At 53.2% G+C, this 24,438-nt stretch overlaps 1 protein-coding gene across 1 annotated transcript in view; it reads right to left on the minus strand.

Moving 5' to 3' along the window:
* LAMA5 (laminin subunit alpha 5) overlaps window positions 1–24,438 on the minus strand; it is an 85,843-nt gene that overhangs the window by 20,327 nt on the left and 41,078 nt on the right. Inside the window, exons 7-33 of the mRNA XM_084218044.1 lie at window positions 20,997–21,112; window positions 19,606–19,724; window positions 18,729–18,819; window positions 18,465–18,599; window positions 18,012–18,074; window positions 16,743–16,883; window positions 16,250–16,387; window positions 15,884–16,018; window positions 15,286–15,420; window positions 13,752–13,889; window positions 13,545–13,597; window positions 13,276–13,375; window positions 12,724–12,776; window positions 12,212–12,317; window positions 11,083–11,182; window positions 10,766–10,922; window positions 8,983–9,121; window positions 6,088–6,230; window positions 5,888–5,994; window positions 5,042–5,195; window positions 4,389–4,549; window positions 3,763–3,871; window positions 3,202–3,299; window positions 2,502–2,703; window positions 1,991–2,117; window positions 1,664–1,803; window positions 788–903 (exon numbers count right to left, since the gene is read on the minus strand). Of these exons, the coding sequence (XP_084074170.1) occupies window positions 788–903; window positions 1,664–1,803; window positions 1,991–2,117; window positions 2,502–2,703; window positions 3,202–3,299; window positions 3,763–3,871; window positions 4,389–4,549; window positions 5,042–5,195; window positions 5,888–5,994; window positions 6,088–6,230; window positions 8,983–9,121; window positions 10,766–10,922; window positions 11,083–11,182; window positions 12,212–12,317; window positions 12,724–12,776; window positions 13,276–13,375; window positions 13,545–13,597; window positions 13,752–13,889; window positions 15,286–15,420; window positions 15,884–16,018; window positions 16,250–16,387; window positions 16,743–16,883; window positions 18,012–18,074; window positions 18,465–18,599; window positions 18,729–18,819; window positions 19,606–19,724; window positions 20,997–21,112 (3,276 nt within the window). The remainder of the gene's footprint in view (window positions 1–787; window positions 904–1,663; window positions 1,804–1,990; window positions 2,118–2,501; window positions 2,704–3,201; window positions 3,300–3,762; window positions 3,872–4,388; window positions 4,550–5,041; window positions 5,196–5,887; window positions 5,995–6,087; window positions 6,231–8,982; window positions 9,122–10,765; window positions 10,923–11,082; window positions 11,183–12,211; window positions 12,318–12,723; window positions 12,777–13,275; window positions 13,376–13,544; window positions 13,598–13,751; window positions 13,890–15,285; window positions 15,421–15,883; window positions 16,019–16,249; window positions 16,388–16,742; window positions 16,884–18,011; window positions 18,075–18,464; window positions 18,600–18,728; window positions 18,820–19,605; window positions 19,725–20,996; window positions 21,113–24,438) is intronic.

Raw genomic sequence — 24,438 nt, forward strand, 5'->3', positions numbered from 1 at the left:
AGGCAGGAGGGGTCAGTGCAGCCCATCCCTACAGCCTGCCCAGCACCCCAAATCCAGCATCTCCTGCAGCCATGGGGACTCAGTGGGACTCACAGCCTCCCCAGCACCCCAATCCAGCATATCCTGCAGCCACGGGGACTCAGTGGGACCCACAGCCTCCCCAGCACCCCAAATCCAGCATCTCCTGCAGCCACGGGGACTCAGTGGGACCCACAGCCTGCCTACCACCCCAGTCCAGCATCTCCTGCAGCCATGGGGACTCAGCGGGACCCACAGCCTCCCCAGCACCCCAAATCCAGCATCTCCTGCAGCCATGGGGACTCAGTGGGACTCACAGCCTCCCCAGCACCCCAAATCCAGCACCTCCTGCAGCCACGGGGACTCAGTGGGACCCACAGCCTCCCCAGCACCCCAAATCCAGCACCTCCTGCAGCCACGGGGAGCTCGTGGGACCCACAGCCTGCCTACCACCCCAGTCCAGCATCTCCTGCAGCCACGGGGACTGAGTGGGACCCACAGCCTGCCCAGCACCCCAAATCCAGCATCTCCTGCAGCCATGGGGACTCAGTGGGACCCACAGCCTCCCCAGCATCCCAGTCCAGCATCTCCTGCAGCCATGGGGAGCTCGTGGGAGGGAGAGCCCTGTGACACTGAGAGCTCCTGAATACCCACGTCTGGTCAACAGAGGGAAAACTTCAACCAGCCCCTGCCTGCCACACAAGAAGGGAAGGGGTGCTGCTCCCTGAGGAGTGTGCAGCCCGTGAGCACCCAAAGCCAAGCATCTCACTTGATGTAGAAGCTGTTGATGCCACAGCTGCTGATGAAATCATAGGACTTGTCCAGGGGTTCCTCCTGCAGGTACTGGGGGGTGTAGCTGTCCTCAGGCACCACAAGGATGTAATCCTGCAAAGCAAGGGTGAGCTGGGTGAGCCACCTCAGACAGACAAGCACCATCCAAAATGACTCCAAAGTGCAAATGCACCTTTCAGCTTTCATGCCTTGCAGGGACAGAACACAACACACCAAGAACTGCAAAGGCCAGGAGCCAGCTCTCTACTGAGGTCTGTCCCTCGGGGTCCATTTAACCTCCATTAACATTTAAGCTCCACATGAGGAACAGCACAAATTCACTGGACTAAAAGCAGGCAGAATATCCCCAGAGCACAGCACTGCCTGTGCCTCAGCAGGGAGGCAGTCTCTATCATCTGAAATTTCTACACATGAAGGCACCTGGGTTCCAATTCTGCCTTTCAGCCATTTATCCAAATTTTGCTCAACCTTCTAGTCCTGCTGCCTGAGAATAACAAGGGCTACCTACTCTCATGATGAGGTCTGCCTGAACAAACAATACTGTGCAGGTTTAAAATATTGCTAGAGCAGGAATAAGGCTTATTCTGGATTATCACAAACTATGTATGCAAAGTAACAGCTTCACTTTCTGCCTGGTTTTGATATCAAAACCAGACAAGGAAGGACACTGTCATATACAGAAGCTGCCCCTGTAAATACTGCCCTCAATTCCACATCACTAAGGCTGGAGACTGCAAGTTCTAGGGTAGTTCAGAGATGAGTGATGGTGGTCACACAGTGACAAAAATCCAATGCAAAGCCCTCTGCTGAAGCCTGCCCAGCATGCCCTGGGAGCTCCTGGAGAGAGGCTCACCAGCCACAGCTGCTTGCCCTCTGGCACTCGAACAACCACAGTCAGGTCATTGTCAGTAACATCCAGGATGGTCTGGTCCTCAGAAACCACCAGGCTCCGACACCCGTAGCCATGTGGGCAGAAACTGGCGTTGGTCTGACCTGAAAAGAGAACAAATGTGCTGGTCTCACCTGTCCCTGGAGTCCCCATCCCATCCTCCCACCGTGGAAGGGGTGAGTCAGCCTTCCTTCATTTCTGCAGTCCCTAAAGAACCCACAGTCAGCCTCTGGCATGGAAAACTTCCAAGGCTCCTGCCAGCAGCAGCTGCCCAGGTGCTGCTGCTCTCACCTTGCCAGATGCGCCCACCATTGATGAGCACCTCCACGGGGAAGCTGGGGTGGCTGGGCTGGTACAGGTGCAGGATGAAGGCGTAGCGTCCCAGGCTCTGGATCCTGCTGCTGAACACCACTGCAGCCTGCCCAGCACGGGAGAACACAGACAAAACCCACAGCTGGCACCTTCCTGAGTTACTGCACAGATTTGTGCTCTTATTGCCCAGCTGCCAGGCGTTGAGAATTCAGTGAACCAAGCCCCCCATGCCTCCACACGCTCTCCCCTCTAAAGCTGCCACCTGAAAAGCTTTTCCTGGGATCCCAGAGAACCAAATAAGGCTGGATAAAGCCAAGACAGGTGAGTTCACAGGAATTACAGGTTCAGGGAGAAGTTGAAAGCTCAGATTAAATTCTGAAAATGCTAATTGGTAAAGCATTAATCAACAGGTAAGGAAAATTTCTCCCGGCCCCAGTGGTCCAGTGTCACAGCACCAGCAAACCAGCCCAACCCTTGCCTGTGCCCCTACCTGTGGGGACTGCAGGAGGATGAGCTCTGCAGTGGGGTCCATGGCTGTGGGAGGACGAGGAGCAGGCTCCACTGGCACCCCAGATGGAGCCACATGGACAGCCTGAGCCAGGGGCACCTCTGGGGCAATGGGCAGAGCCTGGGCCCCCTCCAAAATGATTGACTGAGAAAGCTTCAGGAACCTTGAGGGGACACAGGAGCTGCTGAAAAACAAGGAGTAAACAGGCTGTGAGTATCTCCAGAAAGAAAGAGGGGAGGGAAGAGTGCCCTGTAACTCCTGGAGGATTACAAGGTGTCCCTGCTGAGGGAGAGCTGTCAGCATCCCTGGGGCTCTGGGACATGGGCTCTGCAGGAAGAACAGGAGCCTGGCACAGGCCAACTCCTCTGCAAATATTTATCTGAAGCAGTGTCAAAAATGTGGATAGACCAAGGGTCTTGCTGTATGTGAGCAAGCACAGGAATGCCTGCTTGGGACGACACTTGAGTGTCTGTCCCAGGAGACAGAGTGGGGCTCAGGTACAGGACCACCAGTCTGATCCCAGTCTGTGCTCAGAGGACACAAGCAAGGAGCTTCATCTCAGCTGGACATTTCTTCACCAAGAACTGAAAAAAGTCTCTGAGCCTGAGGGAAGCTGGACAAGCAAATGTTTTTGGAAATAGTGCCATTGATGCTAAAGCTAAGGGGGACCTGAGACTCTCACCTGTTGGATGAGAAGGTGCCATGGACACTGATGCAGTGCACCTTCGGCTCGATGAGCTCCATGGTGAACTGTGCAGCAGGGATCAGGTACACTTTGTGCTGCCACAGGAGAGAGACACCTGGTTATGTGACAGCCTCTGGAGCCACAGCTGGCCCTGTGCTCACCAGCCAGCAGGCACTTCAGCTAATGCATGGCAGTCACACCTCTGCTTAGTCCCCTTAGTCCTTGGTGCAAGCCTTTAGAAGCTGCACAGATGGATGGGATTCTTCTATCCTTGGCTAAACTAGGAATGCCTTCGAGATAAAAAAGGAACTGCCCCACTGTTACAGAGTTCCCTCTGCAAGAGCAGCTACTTCTTCCCATCTCCTCCCCACTCCCAGCCCCTTGATTTACTACAAAACACCCCACTGACCACATTCTCCACTTGGACTGGTCGTGACACAGACTAACATCCCGTATCCAGTCCAAACAGGACTAGAAAACCCTCCTACAGGCTGGGTCCCAGTCCAGCCTTTCCTCCCTGTGACCTGTTGACAGAGCTGCCCTCAGAGGGAGCCTTACCAGGAAGAAATCAGCCAGATCAGAGGTGAAACGAACAGTGGTCTCTGAGGTGAGTTCAAAAGTTGCCATTCGACTCTGGGAATCTACAGCAATCCCTCGACAAAGGAAACTGTAAGAGAAACACACATTTTGAAATCAGCCTTGCACAGGGTCATGACCCATTTCTTGTCCTGCCAGCTCTATGTCCTGAGGGGATTTACACAAAGTCCCTGGAAATCTTTTGTTGTTTTTTCTGGCTACTTGCAAGAGCAAAGTTTTCCAAGGACGCCTCAAACATTTGTTTCCTACTGCAAAGGTTGCAATCTGAAGCCAGACAGGGTTTGACCTGTCTCCAATAAACCTGCCTGGAGGTCATTCCCTAAGTCAAGGTCCCTACCAACAATTCAGCTGTAAACAGATGCCCAAGATTATTTCCTGGCAGAGGCAGGTACACACTTCCCTCAGATGGGGTGGCCAGCCACTGAAATCTGTGTCCAGCTAGAACGAGTCTGGACACGCAGAGCTCAGCTGCACAACACTGAAGCTTGCCTTGTTTATGTGACAAACCCAAAAAAAGTTCAACTGGAGGGGAAGCTGTCCTTGCCATGGCAGAGAACTGGACCCTTCCTGCCCTGAGGTGCCCTTACCTGTAGGCACAGGGGTAGAAGGTGAAGGTGCCCTGCTGCGCGGCCGAGCGCGGCGAGCTGACGGCGATGCCCACGCTCTGCAGGGCGTTGGTGTTGGCATATTCCACCAGCAGCACGTACTTCCCAGGCTGGGCCACGGACAGGGAGAGCTGCACTTCCACCTGCAGCACAGAGGGGTGACTGAGGGAGTGTGTGCAGGGTGCTACAAACCAGGCTCCTCTGCAGCTCAGGGGACAGCGCACCAAATCCCATCAAATCCTCGCAAACCTGCACGGGTGAGACTCTGGGCTTGGGTGCCTCCAACAGGGCACACAAGCACACAGCTGCACGGCTGCAAAGCCTTTCTGGTGTAGGTAAAGATGTGATCAGATGAAATGCCATGGAAAAAAGCCCCAAAAACCCAGGAAATTGGGAGATTTAGTGACTACAAGAAAATGGTCTGGGGGGAAATGAGGCGCAGTGCAAAGGACCAAAACATGCCAAAACTAACCTCACATGCTGAAAAAGCAGGGGAAAAAATCAAGGAGGAAGACACAACTTTGATGGGGAAGATATGAGAGACGTGGCATGGATACTTAAAAAAGGTGTAGGTAAAGCCCCAGACAGGGGGGGCAGGGTGGGCAGGAGAGGGACAAAACAGAAGTGGCACTCACATCAGTGCCACTGCAGGTGGCCATGCGGGGGTGGGAGGGGGTGAGCTGCTCCGTGGGACACAGCCTGGGCAGCCTGTTGTCCAGCCTGCACACTGCATCCACCCCTGGCACGGCAGGGAAGCCCTCCACAGGCAGGTACTTGTACAAGAGGCAGCTGGAAACACACAGAAAATAATGGTGAAGTACAGAAGTTACAGCATGGTTATAAAAGTCGAGAGCACCCACACAGCCTGGGCCCAGCCAAGTTTGCAACAGGCTTTGGTCTGTCAGGAGGGCCAAGGAGCAGCTCTGGGCAGTGGGGAGCAAGGGATGGGGCATCACAGGACCAGGGAGAGCAGTAACAACAACAAACTTCTCCCCTGGCAATGGGCTTCACCCTGGGGACCACTGCTACGGTGGATGGGACAACCAGCGTCCAGAGCCCAGCCAGCCTTCTTGCCCACATGGACAGAGAGGTTCTGGGCAAGCAGGAGCACTGAGATGCTCCAAACACTACAGACTGTTCATTTTAAATAGTCCAGCAAAAGCTGCTCATGGCAGCTGTTTTTGAGGAGACACACCGCCGGGCACGGGGAACCCAGCCCAGCAGAGAGGTGGGCTGTGGTGTCACGGGGTGAGCTGGCCCTCCAGGGTCCCTGAGAAAACAGACTGGCTGTGCCATGGATGAGGAGATCTGTGGGCTGGCTTTCTGGGCTGCTGCAGGTTCCACAAGCTTTACCGGCCACAGCCAAGTGCTCTACGAGCAGTTTTACTGCATCACTGAGTATGGACTGTGTCTATTCCTCAACCCCAGGCCAAGAGGAGCTGAGCAAGCCCCACGCAGCACAGAGATGTGCAGATCCTTACTTCTGGGTGGCTTGTTCAGGTGCTGGCTGGTAGACACAAGGCTCTGTGACCTTCAGCTGCAGGATTGGTGCTTCGTAGTATGAGCTGGGCAGCAAAACCAGATAGTCCTGGGAGGAGAGATGGGAGAGGTGTTACCCTTGGCACATGTGTCCCCAGGGAGCTGCTGCAGCCCCCATGGAGGGTGGAGCACAGGGCCTTACCAGCAGCACCCCCTGTGCTTCAACAACCAGAGACCAGGTGTTGGGGTTGAGCACGAAGGGCTCCCCGAAGCTGTTCTGGGGCACGGTGACAAAGGCTGGCTCCGTGCTGGGAGCAAAGACAATCTGCTTGGTCTGCTCTGTACCTGGAACGGGAGGGATGAGAGGCTGTGAAGGGACTGGAATGGAAAACCTGGGGCTGGACATGGGAGGCTATGCTCAGGGAAGCAGCTCTGTGGTGCAGTGGGCAGTGACAGGCTCCCACTCTGTCGGTGCACCACAATCCCACACTGTCCTGGAACAGAGACATCCACTCTCAATCTGCTCAACAGCCTGATGGGAGAAATAAATATAAATCACTGCAATCCTTAATGCAATTCCAGAGCTCCCACAGTGTGCTCTGCATCCCCAGACTGCAAAGCACAGAGTGTTGCAAGCCAAGGAGCGTTTTGCCAGCTAGAAAAGGAAAGAACTCATCTGTGAAGAGTTAATTGTGAGACAGACAAAAAGAATTGCCCAGATACATTTTTTCCTCAGGGAAATTCTGACCCTGGCTCCACAGGCAAGATACCTGTCTTCTGGAAAACTTTCAGGCCCCCAAGGTGTGCTCCTGCCTTTCTTCCTGCCAACCACAGACTCTGCACTCAAGATTCAGGTGTTATTTTAAACTGACAGAACAGAATGGGTGCAAGGGCTGATCCTGCTGCTGCTGAACGGCCCCTTGGCTCATCTGACAGTCCCAAAACCTCTTCATTAACGGATGCCATCACAGTACAGCAGCCAGAAGCAGACTGTGTGCCTGCCCAGCAGGTCAGGAGCCTTTGAAGAGCACAGGTGAGAGGGATTCACCAGGAATGGCTGCACAGAGAGCAGATGAGATGAAGAAGGAAGTGGAGGATGTGGCACACTGACTGTCCTGGCGTGGTACATGGACATCAAGGCACAACACACAGGGCTGGAAGCTAAAGCAAGGGCTTGTGCTGCTGCTGGGATGGTTAATAACCCCTGCCCATGTGTGGTGGCTCTGTGACATGCCTGGCATCAGCTGAGGTTGGGACCTCACTTTTCCAGATGGGAAGCAGAGGTGAGGATTCAAGGAGTGAAGAGATTCCTCTGAACTGGCACTGGGGTAGATTTATTGACAGGTTGAAGTTTCAGACCCCTTTGAGGCAATACACAGCTCCAACTGAGATGGCTTCTGGAGGCAGAGTGGAAGAAACCAGGCTGAAAATCCCATACTTGGAAAAGGGTTCCCCTTTTGCAAGCCACATCTTCCAACTTCTTTCCAGGCTGCTTGTTCTTTGCCATGTGAAGCCCTTTCCATTCAGACATGGCTCAGCACTCCTGAAGCCTCCCATGGATGCTGCTGTCCTGTTGTTTGTGCACCAGTTTGACTGCTTGCCTTCAGCACTAAAAAAATCACGTTGCTTCTGCACAAGAAGTGAAGCACTTTTTAAGGCAAATGAGCTCTGCTGTTTGGATACAACAGGTTAAATACTTCCTGGCCTTTGGTGGGATCCTAAGGCATGACCACAGCTCTTGCTCTTCTTGTTCTTCTGCTGTGTAATATGACTGGACATAAAAAATAAGCCATTTTTCCTCTCAAAAAAAAAAAAAAAAAAGCGGCAGAAAAATTGTATTTTCGCATTTCAAACCTTGAATATCACATCAAAGGGAGAACCTGTGCCAACTCAAGACAGAGGAGAGAGCTTCACACACTGATAAATCAGGTAGTTAGTGTTGACAGCCTCGTGCTGCGGATGTGTGGTCTGGAGGAAGAGTTTCAGCAGGACAACGTGGCTGTGGCACCCAAAGGGGTAAAATCAGCCAACACACCATGGCCTCAGGTGTGTTCCCATGTAGTCTTGCTCAGATTGTTTCCCAGAAATATTGCTGTCCAGATTTCTAGGCTTGTTCAGACATCTTTTGGTGGCTCTTCTCCAGCAGCTCACGGTTTGATGAGAGGACACTGCACCAGAGTGCAATGCCTGTGTAAGATGTGTGATTCCACAGCACTTCCAAGCCCCACACCACGTGTGAAGCCAGCAGCCTGGTTGGGGAGAAACACATGGGAAAGGCAGGACTGCCACATCAGGGCATCTGGTAAAAAATAAACCACATCCAGCTGCCAAAGACTGGATCCACTTCCCAGCTCTTGTCCCATTCTGCTTTTGTGGAAAGTCAGCTCAGCTTTGCCTGGGGCACCGGGGTGATTTCGTCGTGTGCTGGAAATGTTGCATGGAACTGTACCACAGCTTTATCTCCCACCAGCCTGGCTGGTGTCAGTCCTCAGTGTGCAGTCCCAGGGCTGGGCCCACCTTGCTGCAGCTTTGGTAAACAAAGGGGGCTGCAAACTCAAATCAGCCTTTCACCTGGGAGAGCAGGACTAATGGGTAAAGCCATATGGAAGCGTCTTCTGGAAAGGATGATGCAGAAGGCTGCCTGGGATGGGGAGGAGGTGGCGATGGCACAGGGAAGCAGAGCAGTCTGGGATCCTTACCTCTCCTTCGTGGCTGATAAGCTGTAATTTTGCCATACACAGTGGCCCCTCCTGAATTAATATACCTCAGGATGACATGGAACAGATAGAGCTCTGCCTCCTTCACGTCTACAGTGACTCTGATTTTATTCTGCAAAAAGCAAAAGAGCACACGGGGCACACATCACTGGGGGGGCAGCTCCTGAGTGCCCACCCACTCTGGGGAGGGCCTGACCCGCCTGCCCTACCTGCCTGCCTGCCTGGCTTCCCCCTCCCTTCCAGCCCAGGCACGGCTCTGGCCGGCCGCCTGACACGGGCACACTCGGGACGGACACACCTGGGGGCAGGAGAAGGGGCAGAGGAGCAGTGTCGCAGCGTGGGATGCTCTGAGTTAGTCTAGAAGTGAAAAATGCACTTACAGTTGGCACAAACATTAAACTTTCCTTCCTCAAGGACCGAGACCCTCCCTTCCACACTGGCGGGCCCCCGGCTGACGTAGCGGAAGACGAGGCGGAAGAGGTCGGGGGAGGTCACATTGACAGTCACCACTACCTTGGGCTGGTGGGAGAGAGAGAGGGGAGAGAAGCAGAGCACACCTTGAGTTACCTCCACCACCCTCAGTGCCAGCCCAAGCGCAGCCCTCGGCTCTCTGCCCCCAAAGCAGCATGCCACAGCGCGAGCAGGAGACAAGCACACGGACCCTACTGCTCACGGCACCCCGTGACACTGTGCCTCGCTTTGGGGACACTCTGGGGACACCGAGGGAGCAGCCTGCCTGTGGAAGGGGGTGGGAAGGCTGGGATCACACCTGGAGGGTGCTGTGGCACAGCAGGGTGGATCACCTATCCTGGGGCACACACAATTACATGGGAAAGGTTATGGGAACTTGTTGCTGTTGTTGTCAGTGCGCTGCTTTTGGGGTTAGTGCGCTGCAACCAGCCACCAGGTACCAAACTCCTGCCCTTGTATTTATGGGGCTCTGCACAGCTGCCCACAGGACAGGCTGGGGATTGAGCTGGTGCCTCATCCTCAGCAATGTGCAGTGCTAAGGACCAGCAGGGCTAATGGACCACACAACTCATAGCACATCTGCTCTCCCCTGCCTGGGCACTGCTTGGCAAGACCCTGGCTAAGGAGATGCTCAAGTTTGACCAGTTTCAAAGAGATCCTAGGCTTAAATAACCTCCTGCCCAGGGAGACTTCTAATGAGGGATGTGCTCTCCCAAGCTCCAGTTACACACCATTTTCCCATGGAGAGCACATTGGAAGGGTTTTGATGATAACAAATTACAGGTGAGACCTGCCAGCCAAAAGCCAGGTGTCAGCCCTTCTATCAAGGTCCTTTTCTAGCTCAAACACCCATGCTGTATGCAACATTGCAGCTATCAGCTTGAGCATGAGCTCCATCCTTAGCTTTTAGGTTGGGATTTTCTCAAGGGAGCCCCACAGGAGATCACTGCTTAGTTCCTACCTAAAATTCAGTGGGAAACAGCCCCTCTGTTATTTCACCTAAGCACAAAAATGTGAAGAAAACTGAAAGTACATGCACCAGAGTAAGGAGCATCTTACATGGAACAAGACTGTCAGAGAATCACTGCCCTGTACTCCATCCCCACACGTGCACACACTTCGCAGAGGCCATGCAGAAGAAATCACCAAGGAGAGAAAAAGAGTCAAGAGAAGAAACAGCTTCACTTCTAGGGCTTACACAACTCCAGGTTAGCAAAAACCATTGTTACAGCAAACCAGCTAACAGCAAGGGCAAAGGCTGAAGGGTAACAAGAGGTCCAAGCTGAACATGGCAGCTGAGGAGAAGATACTTATTTTTGGAAAAGGGAGGAAAGGTTATGCATAGGAAAGAGCAGAGCCAGTTGAAAGAGGAACAAGGAAACAGAGAGACAGTGTTTATAGACATCCCTGTAAGTAATCACCATGCTGCCACCTTTGTCTAAATAGATTAGGATGTCACGGGATTCCCACTTTAGGATCTTTCCCCTCATCAGTCTATGCCACCCCCAGCACTACAGGAAGTATCTGCACAAACAGACTATATATACACTGTGCTGTTTATCTTGGCCATCCTGTGACTCGGGGGGTTTCAGGAGCACTTGGGGTGAAAGATGTGTGCCAAAAGCACATCAGTCCTCCACCGGCCACATCCTCCCCGTGGGGAGCCGGGCTGGGCTGCAGCCCCCAGCGTACCTGGATGGAGGACATCTGTGCATAGCCTCGCCAGCTGAAGCCCTCAAACTCCAAGGGGTTGTAGCCAAAGCGCACAGCCCGGCCCGATGGCGTGGTGCCTTCCTCCAGCTCGAATTTCAGGTGGTGAAGGTCAGGGAAATAATGGTCCCGTGCTGGTCTGGGGAAAAGAGGGAGCACCATCACCTGCGGGGCTACGGGAGGGAGCAGCAAGGACACCTCTGCCAGGCTGATGTGACAGCAGCCCGGGCGCTGAGGTCCCCATCCACGCGGTGGCAGAGGACACCGCGGGAGGCAGAGCATGCCAAGGTGCAGCTTACTGTGTGCAGGTGGGACCGCGTGTGCTCTGCCGGCAGCGGCAGGCTCCGCTCCGCGCCTCGCAGGACGGCCCCAGGGCGCCGCCGACATCGCACCGGCAGCCTGCGGGCAGGAAGCGCCTGTTTACATTCCCGCCGGGCTAACGAGCTCCTGGTCGCTAATCAAAGGCACATCCCCAGCGGGCGGGCAGCCTGGGACCACTATTTTTATTCCATTGTATCCGTTTTCATATTTGGCCCCGGCCCCACTTGGATGGACTCTTCTTCCACCTCAGCGCAGAGCTATTTCCAGGCGGTGATGGAACAAGGTCTGCAAACCCTCACGGCCGGGAGCTGCAGTCCTGCCACCAGCCCTGCCAGCGCTGCCTGGGATGGCTCAGAGCAGCCCATCTCCTCCTTCACCTCTTCCCATGGACATGGTGCAGAGTGGGATCTCCTCCTTCACCTCTTCCCATGGACACAGCAGAGAGTGGGATCCCCTCCTTCACCTCTTCCCATGGACACAGGGGAGAGTGGGATCTCCTCCTTTACCTCTTCCCATGGACATGGTGAAGAGTGGGATCTCCTCCTTCACCTCTTCCCATGGACACAGGGGAGAGTGGCATCTCCTCCTTCACCTCTAACCCATGGACATGGTGAAGAGTGGCATCTCCTCCTTTACCTCTTCCCATGGACATGGTGCAGAGTGGCCGACCCCATGTATCCATGCCCACCCTCTCCCAGCAGAAAGAAGGGGCATTGCTGCAAGGATGTGACCAGTGGTACAAACACAGCAGTTTCTGGTGCCCAAAGGGGTACCTCACCTGGCTGTTTGCTCCCCAGCCTGACAGACCTGTGCTCAGTAGTGGAAAAGCACAACCTCAGGTCTCCAGAGCTGCAGTAATTCCCAGCCCATGCTCTGGGCTGTGGCACAGAATCACAGAACCAAGATCATCGAATTCCAACCATCAACCCAGCACTACCACTGTACCCTTAAAGCACTTAACTGCATCACCCCAAAAATGATGACCCAAAACAGAAGGTGGGACATCTCCTGCCCCTTTTCTCCAAGGTCACCAACCAGTCAGTCTGTGCAGTGGGGTCAGTTCTTGTGGCCCCCTCACTCCCCAAACACCTCACAGAAGGGGCTCACCTTGGCAGCCAAAGTAATTTGCGTTCTCCATGTTGAAGTAGCCATCCTTGCAGGCTGAGCAGAGCTTCCCACACACGTTGGCTTTGCAGAAACACTGCCCATCGCCCTGGGAGAGAAGCAGGCATGGAAACACATTCCTTCCTGTTGCTTGTCATGGCTAAGCTGTTCCTCAGTTATTTGGGTTCTGGTCTGAGACACTGCAGAAGCAGCAGATTGAGATTCATGCTTCACACGGCTTCCTGCGTGTGGGTGGGCCAGATAAGGGCCAGATAACTTAAATTACCCAACAATGCAGGCAAACAAAAATCCAGGCATCCTGGGACAGACACAGAAATATTTAGGTGCCTAATTTATGACAGGTCTTAATCCCACATTCTCATGCAAGCCCAGATTGTGGTGCAAGCGCTGAGAGCTCAGTGCTGGGGCCTCTCCAGCAGCTGCTGGGACAGACAGAGCTGAACACTCCCAACACAGCACACTGAGAGGAGCCTGGAAGCAGAGAACAAACCCACCTGCCGGCACTCTGTGATTCCACTGACGGTGCCCTTGGTGTCACACTTGCAGCCTGAGGAGAGGGAGATGAACAAGAAAGCCAGAAGGTCAATCAGCCCCTGAGCAGAAACCTGATGGGGTCAGCACCCACCACACCAGAGGACACTGGCTGGGGTAGGAGGAGCCAGGAACTGGTCAGGTAGAAGGTAGCCCTGCACAAGGGCTCAGATTTCATTTTGGACAGCTACTTTTGAGGACACAGCTACCAAAGATGTTTGCCTTTTCTGCAGAGTTGGCCATGAAAAATCAGGTGTCTGTGGGGAGGGCTGAGAATGGCATAACTCATTGTATGAGCCCTATGCTTCATCCCAAGCAAAAGCTCCAGGCTCTGGCCTTTCCCCTTTCCACATGAGGGTTACCCAGAGGACTCCAGCTTTGACACATCACTTCTGGGTGAAGATGGAAGGAAGGCCATCACTTCCAATCCTCCAGGGATGGTGCTCACTGGCTTGGGTTTGGCTCCTGCACCATGGAGGGGACTTTTGTGGGCTGTGCAAATGCCATTTCCTTACTCAGGCAGCCATAGGGGTTCTCTGGAGTCAGGTTCCAGTATCCAGGCTTGCATCTGTCACAAGCTGGGCCTTCCACGTATGCCCGACATGCACAGGAGCCCTGGGGAAAGGCAGGGGGAGAAAAGAGCAGGTGAGAATTTGCAGCACAGTGGTTGAACGTGGGGTCTGCTGCTCTGGCTGAGCTTAAGGAAGGACTTGGTCCAAAAAGAGATAAAGTAGATCATATAGAATGACCTGCAGGGGTTGTGGTAGGTTCATTTCATACTCACTGGGGCCAGCGAGGGATCTGCAGTCTCCAGCCCTGCTGGGTTACAGGAGCCCACTAGAAAAGAGGGGTGGAAAACAGATTTATAGCGCCAGCCCACCCCTTAGCTGTCCCTAACTGGGGTTACTTCTCCCCTTGCAAAGCTTCTGGGGGATGCTAAATGCATTTACCAGCCCCCAAGAGTGTGTCAGAGATGAGGGAAAGGGGCTACCTTGGCAGTGGGGGAAGCCGTAGGCGCCAGGCTGGCAGGTGTCACAGCGCAGCCCCGTCACCCCGGGCCGGCAGCTGCACTGCCCCGTGTCCTGCTCGCAGGTGCCGTGCAGGGAGCCCTCCCGGGAGCACTGGCAGGCTGCAAGAGAGGGGAGAGAGCTGCTGGAGGGGCATTCAGGGCTCCCCAGCAACAGCCTCTTTTGTCTGCCTGACCTTCACCAAAAGCAGCCAGACATGGATTATAAAAAAATTCTCATTCTTTGCTTTTTGTCAAAACCGCCCTAGCTTTTAGGAAAAACAATAGGAGTCTCAATGTTTATCACAGCCATTCACATACGTTTATGTGTACTTCAGAGGCAGGGAAGAGTTTTGGTTGAGAAGGAGTGTGATCTCATCCCCCAAAAGTCAGTTGCAGTGACATACCAGACCCTACAAAATCCCAAACACTCCAGAGCAGCATTTGGCCACCAGGGTCTGCCCTGTGGATGTCAGACATGGGCAGCAGGGTGAGGGCAGGGCAATGGTCGCACAGCTTCTGCAGGACCTGCTGCCCATGAATGCACAGAGATCCCACTGCCCTATCCCAGGAAAGGTCAGCAAGCTGCCAGGAGCTGCCCATGCCCTCCTTGCCCAGCCAGCACACCTCAAACCCCTGCCAAAGGAGACATTCCAGGCTGACACCCCCACACTGGCTAACAGCTGAAGACTACTCAGGAAACCACAGATTTTGAAAAAAATATAAAAATCAGGTGGTTCTTTTCTTTCCTTGCTGTGGGTTTTCTACAGCTCTGCAATCTGGCTATGGCTTTGTGAGACCAAAAAAAAAGTGACTACTGAACTCCTGTGAGACCATTTCATCTCTGCCTCCAGCCTCTTCAAAGGCATACTGCCGGCATCAGCATTTGGGAGGAGAGTTCTGCCAGCTGGCAAGGCTCAGGAGTCCACATTTAGTACTGTGCAAGAGGGTGATGATGCTCTTTTGTTGCTTCACGGAAATTGTATCACGGATTACTTTTTAATGAGCAGTAAATTCTTGCTGGGAGACATGAGTACATCTGGCTTCCAGTCGGGACTGCTGACAGGGAGGAAGGTGGGGACACTGCTCAGAGCTGGGGAGGGCTGGTCAGAGGATTTGGGGCTGCAGACACCCGCCACAGGGACCAGCAGCAATAGTCCAGGAGTGATGCAGTTCCCAGGGAAATGGATGGGAGCAGAGAATCATTAAGGTTGGAGAAGACCTCTAGGATCATCACCCAACTGTTCCCCCAGCACTGCCAAGCCCACCACCAAACCATGTCCCCAAGTGCCACCATCTACACGATTTTTAAATCCTCCCTATGGTGGTGACTCCACCACTGCCCTGGGCAGCCTTGACAACTTTTGGTGAACAAATTTTTCTTAATACCCAACCTAAACCTCCCAGGGTGCGACGTGGGGCCATCTCCTCTTGTCTAGTTACTTGGCAGAGGAGCCTGACCTCGGCCTGGCTACAGCCTCCTCTCAGTGTTTGTAGAGAGCAGGAAGGTGTTACTCACGTGTGCAGCTGGGGAATCCATAGAAGCCCAGGGCACACTGGTTGCAGGTGTGTCCTGCAAAGTTCCCGTGGCATCGGCACTGCCCCGCTGGGCTGCAGTTGTTGTCCACTGCACCCCGGGAATCGCAGGAGCAAGCTGTAAGAGCAGGACTCAGATGATCCCTGTGAGCTGTGACCAAGCACTGCTGGTCTGAACCATCATTCAGACCCCAGGAATCAGCCACTTCCATCAGAAAATATTAATTTCTTAATCCCTTGGCAAATTGTGCAGTATTTTCACCGCCATACCAGGAAAATGCACTGAGGGGTCTTTACATCCCATTCAATGTTCCCCAGCAGTTTAGTAGGCTAATGCTCTAAAATGACACACACAATAAGGGCAGGAGCTGCGACACCAGGTCACAGAAGGGTTGTGATGAGGAAGTGTGACTGATAAACACTGCTCTGTCTTCCAGGCTTTGCTATGATCCATGACCCCCAAAACAAGCCTGCCAAATTCACAGTGCAAACCACATGGATTTGATACTGAGAAACACCAAAGTCTTGCAAGAACAGCTATGTTCTTTAGAGCAGCAGGAGCTGAAGGTTCAGGTGCTTACCATAGCAGTGGGGGTAGGAGTGGTAGCCAGGGCTGCATTGCTCACAGCGTGGCCCAGCAAACTCAGCTCTGCAGAAACAATTCCCAGCAGAGTCACAGCCTCCTGGCAGCGTCCCCACAGCACTGCAGCCACACACTGCAACACACAGAACACCCCCTGAGCTGGGAGCATGGGGCAGAGCTCATGGCAAAATGCCTTTTTCCTGGGGCTCTCACACAGGCATCAGGTACTAAGGCACATCAGGTGCTTTAAGCATTCAAACCATCAGTCTCTGCCCATGGCACATATTCTCCAAAACCCCCTTCCAGCCCTTCAGTCCCCTGCCAGAGGACCCTGGCTGTGTCCCCACGAAGGACAGATACTCACACTGGCACAGAGGGTAGTTGAAGTAGCCTGGAGCACACTGGTCACACGAGTGCCCTTCAAAGCCCGTCCGGCACAGACACTGCCCCGTGTCGCTGTCACAGGTGCCATCGTACTGACCAGGGCCAGAGCACTGGCAGGCTGCAAAGCAACAAGAGCATTAGTAAATCAGCAGGATTTTTTGTCCTTAGCCTTCCCAGGAAAGGAACCAGAGCATCTGTTCCTCTGGGGTAGAAGAGCAATTGCTGGAGAAAGCATGGGGAACAGAGCTGACAGCAAGCATGCCTGGCCCATAGCAAATTCCTCCAGAGTCCCCCACAGCTTGGGAGGATGCTGGAGGGTCAGGGCTGGGTGGAAAACAACAGCAAAAGTGCAGAAGTCATGGGAATTTATCACTTGGAAGCAGAGCTGTGGAATTCCTCCTCCCCAGCACGGGTGGAGAACAAGGAGAAGCCCAGCAGGGCGAGCCTGGGGACGCTGCCCGCCGGGTACTCACGCTGGCAGCTGGGCCCGTAGTGGCCTGGGGCACACTGGTCACAGTGTGTGCCCTGGAAGTTGGGTTTGCACACACACACCCCCACCCGGGGGTCCTTCCGACAGGCGTTGCCTTCCGTCCCACCCGCGTAGCAGTCGCAGTCTGGATGGGACACACAACACACACCACACACGGCTGTCAGTCCAGCTCTGAGGTCCCACAAGGACACGGCAGGAGCTGCCCTGAGGCAGCTCAAATGCTCAGGCATTTGCTTCCATACCCTTCCTATCAGATAGGAATGTTTGAACCACCCACGCCTGGCTGCCGGGGTGGCTGGGAGGGCTCAGCCCCACGATGGTGTGCAGGGTGGGCAGCAGGGCAACACACAGGGCAGGCAAATGCTGCTTCCACAAGCCCAGGCAGAGCTGAGTCAGGGCTGTGTGGGAATAACCACAGCCTTGGGCTAATCAGGCTTTCTCTCTGGTCACTCCATGCTCAGCTGCACCCAAGACCTTCCACTTCCAGGGCAGGGTGTTCCAGGCAGGCAGTGCCAAGGCTCTGAGCCAGCCCTGCTGTCACCAACAGCAGTGGCGTGGGGTGCTGGGCTGGGAGAGGCAAGGACAAACATCATCCAAAAAACAGAGGGAGAGGAAGGTGAGGAAATGAGAAGGGAAGTGAGAAATTCCAGCTCAGGAAAGAAAAAACCTGTCTGGAAGATACAGACTTCAGAATATCAGAAGGAAGGAAAAGGTTATCTGGAGACTGCTGGGGAGCATGAGACAGGGGAGGATTCGGTGGGAAAAGAGACAGAAAAAAGCACAAGGGAGTAGATGAACTGAGCATGAGAGAGGAGGGAGGTGGAGGGGAGCAGGGATGAGAGCATGGATGAGCTTTCTGAACAACAGAGGAAGTGACACAGAGCGAGTGGCAGCCTGTGCACGACCCTTCAGAGGTGCCCACAGCAGAGCTCCCAGCTCAGCCACAGCCCCTCCACGACCTTTGGGGGAGGTTCCTCACAGGGAGGGCAAAAGGGACATCCCCACGTGGCTGGACCCCAGAAAAAAAAATCACACTGTCACTCTAGCCTAGAGCTTCCACATCTGTAAAAAGGGGATCACAAAACTTCCTTTCCCTCCAGCTCAGCTGCTGGTTGTACTCTCTTAAAACCACTCAGGGCTGCCCCATACAACATATGTGCCCAGTAAGCTGAAGACCTGATCTTGCACTGGTTGGGGGGTGTAACAGAAATGACAGCATTGCCAAAGCATCAAGGAAAATTGCACTGCTTACTTATTATCTGTCCTGCAGGAAGCACTTGTTCTCCAGTACTGTTGTGAGAGAAAGCTGGAATGGCTGTGCAGAAAAAGACACATTGGACATGTCAGCACACACACACAGAGAAATCCTGATGGAATATCAGGGACTTGACAGTCCCAAAGCTGAACAGGCCGAATAAAAATGTGGAACACGGAACAAAGCACAGATGTCCCACAGGCTCTTTTTAGCCTGTCTTTTGTAAGAAAGTGGGAGATGAAACTCCAGCCAAATGGGAAGCTCCTGTTGGCTCTGTGTTCAGAGCAGCTCAGCTCTGCTGCAGCTCCCACCCAAACCAAACGTGGACTTGTGGCCACCTGAAAGAACTCCTCATGGGACAGGAGTGCCATGTGGCATGGGGAAAGGACATCCCAAGAACCAGAGCCGGAGCTGCTGGCCCTTCCCACAGCAGTGTGCAGCCCCACTCACGGTAGCAGTGGGGGAAGTTGAGGTAGCCCTCGGCACAGGCGTGGCAGTGCTCCCCGGTGTAGTTGGGTTTGCAGTAGCAGCGCCCCGTGAGGTCCTCGCAGGTGCCATCGGTGAAGTCAGACTCACAGTTACAGCCTGCAGAGAGGGACAAGTGGCACTGAGTGAGGCCTCAGACAGGAAAACCGCCCAGCCCAACCCTCCAGGGTGCCCTGACCAGCGTCACCAAGGCCAGCAGGATGTCACTGCAGAGCAGCTCACACTCACGGTAGCAAACATAAGGAGAGTCGAGGGGGTGGTCGGGGGATCGATAGTAGCCAGGGATGCACCTCTCACAATTGATGCCGGTGGTGTGGTGCTGAAAGACAGTGGGTTGGAGAGGCATCATTTCCTCTGCCTGCAGGAGTCACATTCATCTGCCAGATTTACTAACAGCTCCAGGTTACAGAGGAAGCAGCTCAGGAACAGCAGCACACCGAAGACCCAAACCTGCTCAAAATTCCACATACACCGACTTGGGAGCAAAACACTTCCTGCCAACTGGATCCTCCCATAAACACAGTGTGAGTTTCAGGTTCATATCTGACCTTGAGCCCATTTCACTTCTTTCAGATGGTAATATGTCCTGACCATTTTGTGCTTGAAGGATAGGAGCAACCTGTTTCCTCCCAGCAAGGAAGCACAGCCACAAATCTCATGACAGTGCATGAATTAACTGAGTCTCAGTCACTGTCACCTTGGGAAAGGAAGAGACTGAAAGAGACTTTCACAGAGACTGAAGACTGGCATTTTGGTGAGCAGAGAGACATCCAGGGAGATGCCAGAGCACTGTGAATTAGGTAGGGATTACACAATGTGCTGGGTAGCAACCTGTCCCTCCCAATTCTGGTGTCTCAGCAAACTAAAGCTTTAGGAGGTAGTGGTACTACCAGGGTACTAACAGCTAGAAACCCAAGTGCTGTTCTCATTACTGGTGCACACTCCTTTAATCCACAGCAAAGAGACTAAATTTCCAGGCAGAGACCTAATTTAGATAACAGACTGGCTTGGTGGACAGGTCCCAGGAGGCTGAACTCCAGGCTGACAGCAGAAACAAACAAAAACATTTGCAAAAGCCTTTTCCAGAGCAGTTCTTCAGACCTACCTGGCAGTCAATACAAACACCTCCCCCTTCAAACTTGTCCTCACGGCTCCTGCTGGCTTTGTGTCGCTCCACCTCTGGGTCGTAGTAGCAGTCATAGGCATGGCCATTGCAATTGCAGGCTGGAACACAAAGAGAGGGGAGCTCAACCACCCGTCCTCAGAGGTCCTTCCGTCAGCAGCTGCATCTTAAGATGTCAACTCTCCCTCCTGGGTTTGAGAGGTTGCTTTTCAGTGAGGAAAGATGCCTGAATGCATCTGGGGGATTACATGATCTCCCAAGCTCTCTGAAGTCTTTCAGTTCAAAAGCACAGAAGCAGCAACTCCTTCACAAAGTCTGGAGAGTGCAGCGGGCACAAAATCACAAGTGAAGTATGTGCAGGCGTGTATGGACGAGAAAGAAAAATCACCACACTGCGGGGCCTCAACTAGCCTGGTTTAGAGAGCAACATTCTTGCCTCTTTTATCCCACCCTGGATAGAGGTGAGCTGTAGAACCCAGCACCAGGTGAGGGGGCTTTAGGAACTCCCAGGATTTAGGATCTTTTGCCACCCTGTGTTTCTAAGACACCACGTGCTGCAGCTCTGTGCTCTGCACTCCCAGCGCAGCAGAAATTCCACTGTCGGCACTGACCAAAGGTTTCTCTAGACACATAAAAATGTCCTGTATGCAAACACATCCAGAGCTAATTCATCCTGCAGACAGAACTGAGCAACAAGACTGGCCTGCACGAACCCTTGGACACACTGGAGGAGCTGGAAGGCAAGCAGAGCCAAAGCCCCACGCAGACCTCAGAGACCACCCTGCGTGAGCCTCACCTGAGCACCAACACCCGCTGGGCAGAGTCCTCCCTGCTGTGTCACTGCCCCCAGCTCACCCAGTGCCACTCAGCACCAGCCCCAGCAGAGCAGTGAGCAGCTGCTCTGCAGCAGGGCACGGGGCTCTGCCTGGCAGAAGGGAAAGCCCAGCCCTGTCACCATCACATTTTCGGAAAAATCCCTTCACCAGGATTTCTTCTCCAGGGAAGCTGAGAAGCCTCAGAGAAAAATGAAAACAATAACTGTCTGATGGCTTCTCCCTGTGTTTTGCTGCCTTGGAACGTGGTCTGGAGATTGTTTATCCAACAGGTGGTTGTTTGATTGGTTTCATGTGAATTGTTTTTACTTAATAACCAATCACAGCCAGCTGTGTCAGGACTGTGGAAGAGAGTCACAAGTTTTCATTATCGTTCTTGCTAAGCCTTCTGTCTGTATAGTTTCTCTATTCTTTAGTATAGTATTCTGTAACATAATCTAATATCATAAAATAAAAAATTAGCCTTCTAAGAGCATGGAGTCAGACTCCCATCCCTCCCCCTGTGGGGGCTGTCTGCAGACTGGCCCCAGCCCCACTCACGCTGGCACTCGTTGGCGCTGTCGGCGGTGGCAGGCTTCCAGGGGAACTGGTTGTAGCCAGGGCAGCAGCGGTCACAGGAGCCACCACAGGTGTTGTGCTGGCAGTCACACTGCAGCCTGCAGGGACAGCAACAGGGCACAGACAAGGTTGGGGTGATGACAGGGATGAGTGGGATGGAGAGCTGCTGTGTGACCCTGCTGTGTATCGCTGTCGCTGATCTGGTGCAAGAACAAGTGGTCCCAATTATATATTCTAATCCAAATATTCTGGAAAAGAGGCTTCTAAGGCCAACTTTTTAATTGATTTTTTTTTTTCTGAGCCAAACTTTGCTATTCCAGCTGCACTCTCTCCCTTTCTTCTCCTCCACCATCACTCTTTTTCTTCACAGGGAGAAAAGGATAAGAGAAAAAACTGCCACTGCCTAGCCAGCTCTGCAGAGAATAAAATGTGAAATGGTTGGAGGTGGCAGTGGTAGAAACCGAGCTGAAGATGATTATTTGAGAGAGTGCAGCGTGGTGCAGGGACACAAAGATGTCCCCACCACTGTGCAGGGGCAGCATGAAAGGAAAAAATGATAGCCCAGAGCCTGGAGAGGGATGGGGCCACTCAGGTGCTGTCTGTTCCTCCAGGCACACCTGTGCTGCAGGGAAGAGGGCACGAAATTTGAATTAAGAATTTCAGTAGATGCTGGCCCCACACTCCCTGTGCACTGCACCTCCTGCTTTCCAGGCAGGGCTGTGCTGGGTGAAGGAATCTGGACAGGCACCCACTGCATTCATCCCTGCCCCACCAGGGTGATTCATTAACGTCAGTGACATCAGCCCCAAAGCCTCCACTTAGCACAGGGCCATTCCCATCCAACACAAATGCTTTCTGTTGTATTAGACTTATGGATAATACAGCATGTTCCAGCTTTTATCTGTGCAATTACTCATTTCCCCTCAGGGCCAGCCTGCCACTCCCATCCCTCCCTCCTCCAATGCTTTTCCATTCAAAAGCAGTGTGTTTAAAAATAAATGTAATTCTTTTAAAACGTTAGAAACAAAAGGAGCAGTCATTCAGGGTGAAGTGTAGGAGTGCAGACACTCTGCAGTGAGCTGAGTGCCACGGTTTCCACCTACATGTAATTTTAAGACGTGGGACCTGCAAGTCTATGTATAGCCAATTGCCAGATAGAGGCAGCAGCACCAGTGACCTCATTTTAATGAAAATAAAGGGATTTTCTGAAAGTTTGGGGGAATACAAGCAGGATCCACACTCAGCATGTTTGCTTCAGGCAGAGGGGTTGAGAGGCAGAAGGTGCCAGTGCTGCTCCCAGCCCTTCCCTGGCAGATGCCGCGGCACACTTGGCTGCAGTCAGTTCTCTAGCACTAACCATGCCCCATCCCTGCCCACATCCACAGGCTGGCCTGTAGCTGGCAGAGTCCAGGCATGAAACTGAACCCCTGGCTGGAGCTTACAGGGCAGAAAACAGCCCTGAAACATCCCTCAGAAACTTCGTTCTTCAAGGGTTTTGCAGACCCACGGGGGAGTCTCAACGAGAGGCAGACCTTGGCCGTGTCCCCGGAATGCAGCCACCCACACACCTCTCACCTGGCTGACCACTGCTCAGCACTTTCAAGGAAACAAAATTTTATTGTTTTTTCCACAGCAGCAGCTGGAGATCAAGATTAAGATCCATGTACATGTGTGTGGAGAAAGATGGTCACTGAGTCAGCGAACTATAAGCCTGCTGAGCAGTGTTAATATCCCTGACTGGAGGACGTGGCTCCAGCCACACACCCCAGGCTCCTTAAGACTCAAGATGTTTGAAAAGAACTGGTTCAGTTCCCAGAATGCAAGAAGATGGCACTGCATGAGTAAAGCTGCTCATTTCAGAGGGAGAAGGAGGTATTTATTTAGTCTCTGCTGTCCAGAGTTAGCGATGACCTCTGAGAGAGCTCAGCTATTAGAGCTTTACTGCACCTTGTGCCGAGTCTGTGCTGCTAATGAATTACAGACAAATGTGCATAAACCACAATATTTACATGTTTCATTGACTGAGTATATACAAGGGAGAAGAGGGAGCGGCTGTGTCCACACAGCACATATTTGCTGGTCATCCTCTGTAAGGAATGAAACCACAGCCCTCCCGCTGGAATTGGTGCTCAACAGCAGAGACTAAACAGTTTCCAGTGAGCAGCTGTGGCAGAACTGAGAGCAGCACAAACACTACAGCATCTGAATTTGGCTGGGACATCTGAGGAGAACAATCAAGGGGAAAAAAAGCCCCTTCCTCTGTTTCTGACTGTAGTGAGAAAAAAACACCTGCAAAAAGAGACTGACAGATGGCACAGATCTGCTGGCAAACACGGTGCTTTGCTTTCCAAATGGGCAAGGGGAAGCTGGAGCTCGGGATGCAGCAGTGGGAAAGCATCCTTCATCTGGGGATGTGCTTCTGACCAGCCAGGCTGCTGCTGTCTTGGTGCTTACCTTAGCACCAGGCACAGAAGGAGCCTGGCTGTCTCCTCTCCTGCTTGTGGCACCTGTGACAGGGCAGTGAAGCTACAGAAACAGCTGCTCTTACCAGGCAGATACAGAACCCTTGTAGGGTTCTCCTGAGCTCACTCAGTCTGTTAGCACACAACTCTTGTCTGGGTTCTCCAAGCCAGGTTCCTGGTGATTCTGATCTCACTGCTCCAAGGGATTGCCAGGAGAAAGGGCTGTGCCTCGTCCTGCTGGTGCTCACCTTAAGGCAGGAGAACATTCCTGCCCTCTGCTTCATTCAGCCCACTCCAACTCAGCAAAGAGAGAAAGCTGTGAGAAGAGCAGGGGGCCTTGAGGAGGGTGTACCTGCCCACAGGTCCCTGCAAACAGGGCTCACATCTGCTGCCAGCTCAACAGCTGGATGTGCAGCCTCTGTAGCTTGGCATTTCACACAAACTTTCCAAAGCTGCACAAATGTTATCACTGATGGCCAGGAAGTCAGCTCATGGACATGCTTCATCACGTCCTGAAGTCTTTGCCGACATTTCCAGCTCACCTCACCTCTATCAAAGTGCTCATCCTGCCTTTCTGAGCAACAGGCACAAGAAACACGGGGATGTGCAGAAGAGAGAAGTTAAAATGAACAGCAGAGACCTCCCCCCAGGCTGAGACTGTGGGATTTTTAATAGGGCCAGGCCAATCCACATCCCTTTATCTGCATTTCCTTGTCCAGCTGCTGTCACACATCAGATTGTGAAGAGGCAGGACATGTGCAGAGGGCACACACACAGACTGCTGAAGACATGATGAGTTTCTGGAAGCTGGGCCTGTGCCCCAAGGGGACAGTGCATCTGAGCCCCAGGTGATGTGGCATGACAGACATCCCCAAGCTGGCTCTGTGCTGTGTCAGGGCAGGAGGGCTGGGATCCTGCCCAGCAGTGCCCACTCCAGTGGGAGGGCTGGACACAGCTGCTCC

The sequence above is a fragment of the Fringilla coelebs genome (genome assembly GCF_963513975.1).
Source record: "Fringilla coelebs genome assembly, chromosome: 18".
Classification (NCBI taxonomy): domain Eukaryota; kingdom Metazoa; phylum Chordata; class Aves; order Passeriformes; family Fringillidae; genus Fringilla; species Fringilla coelebs.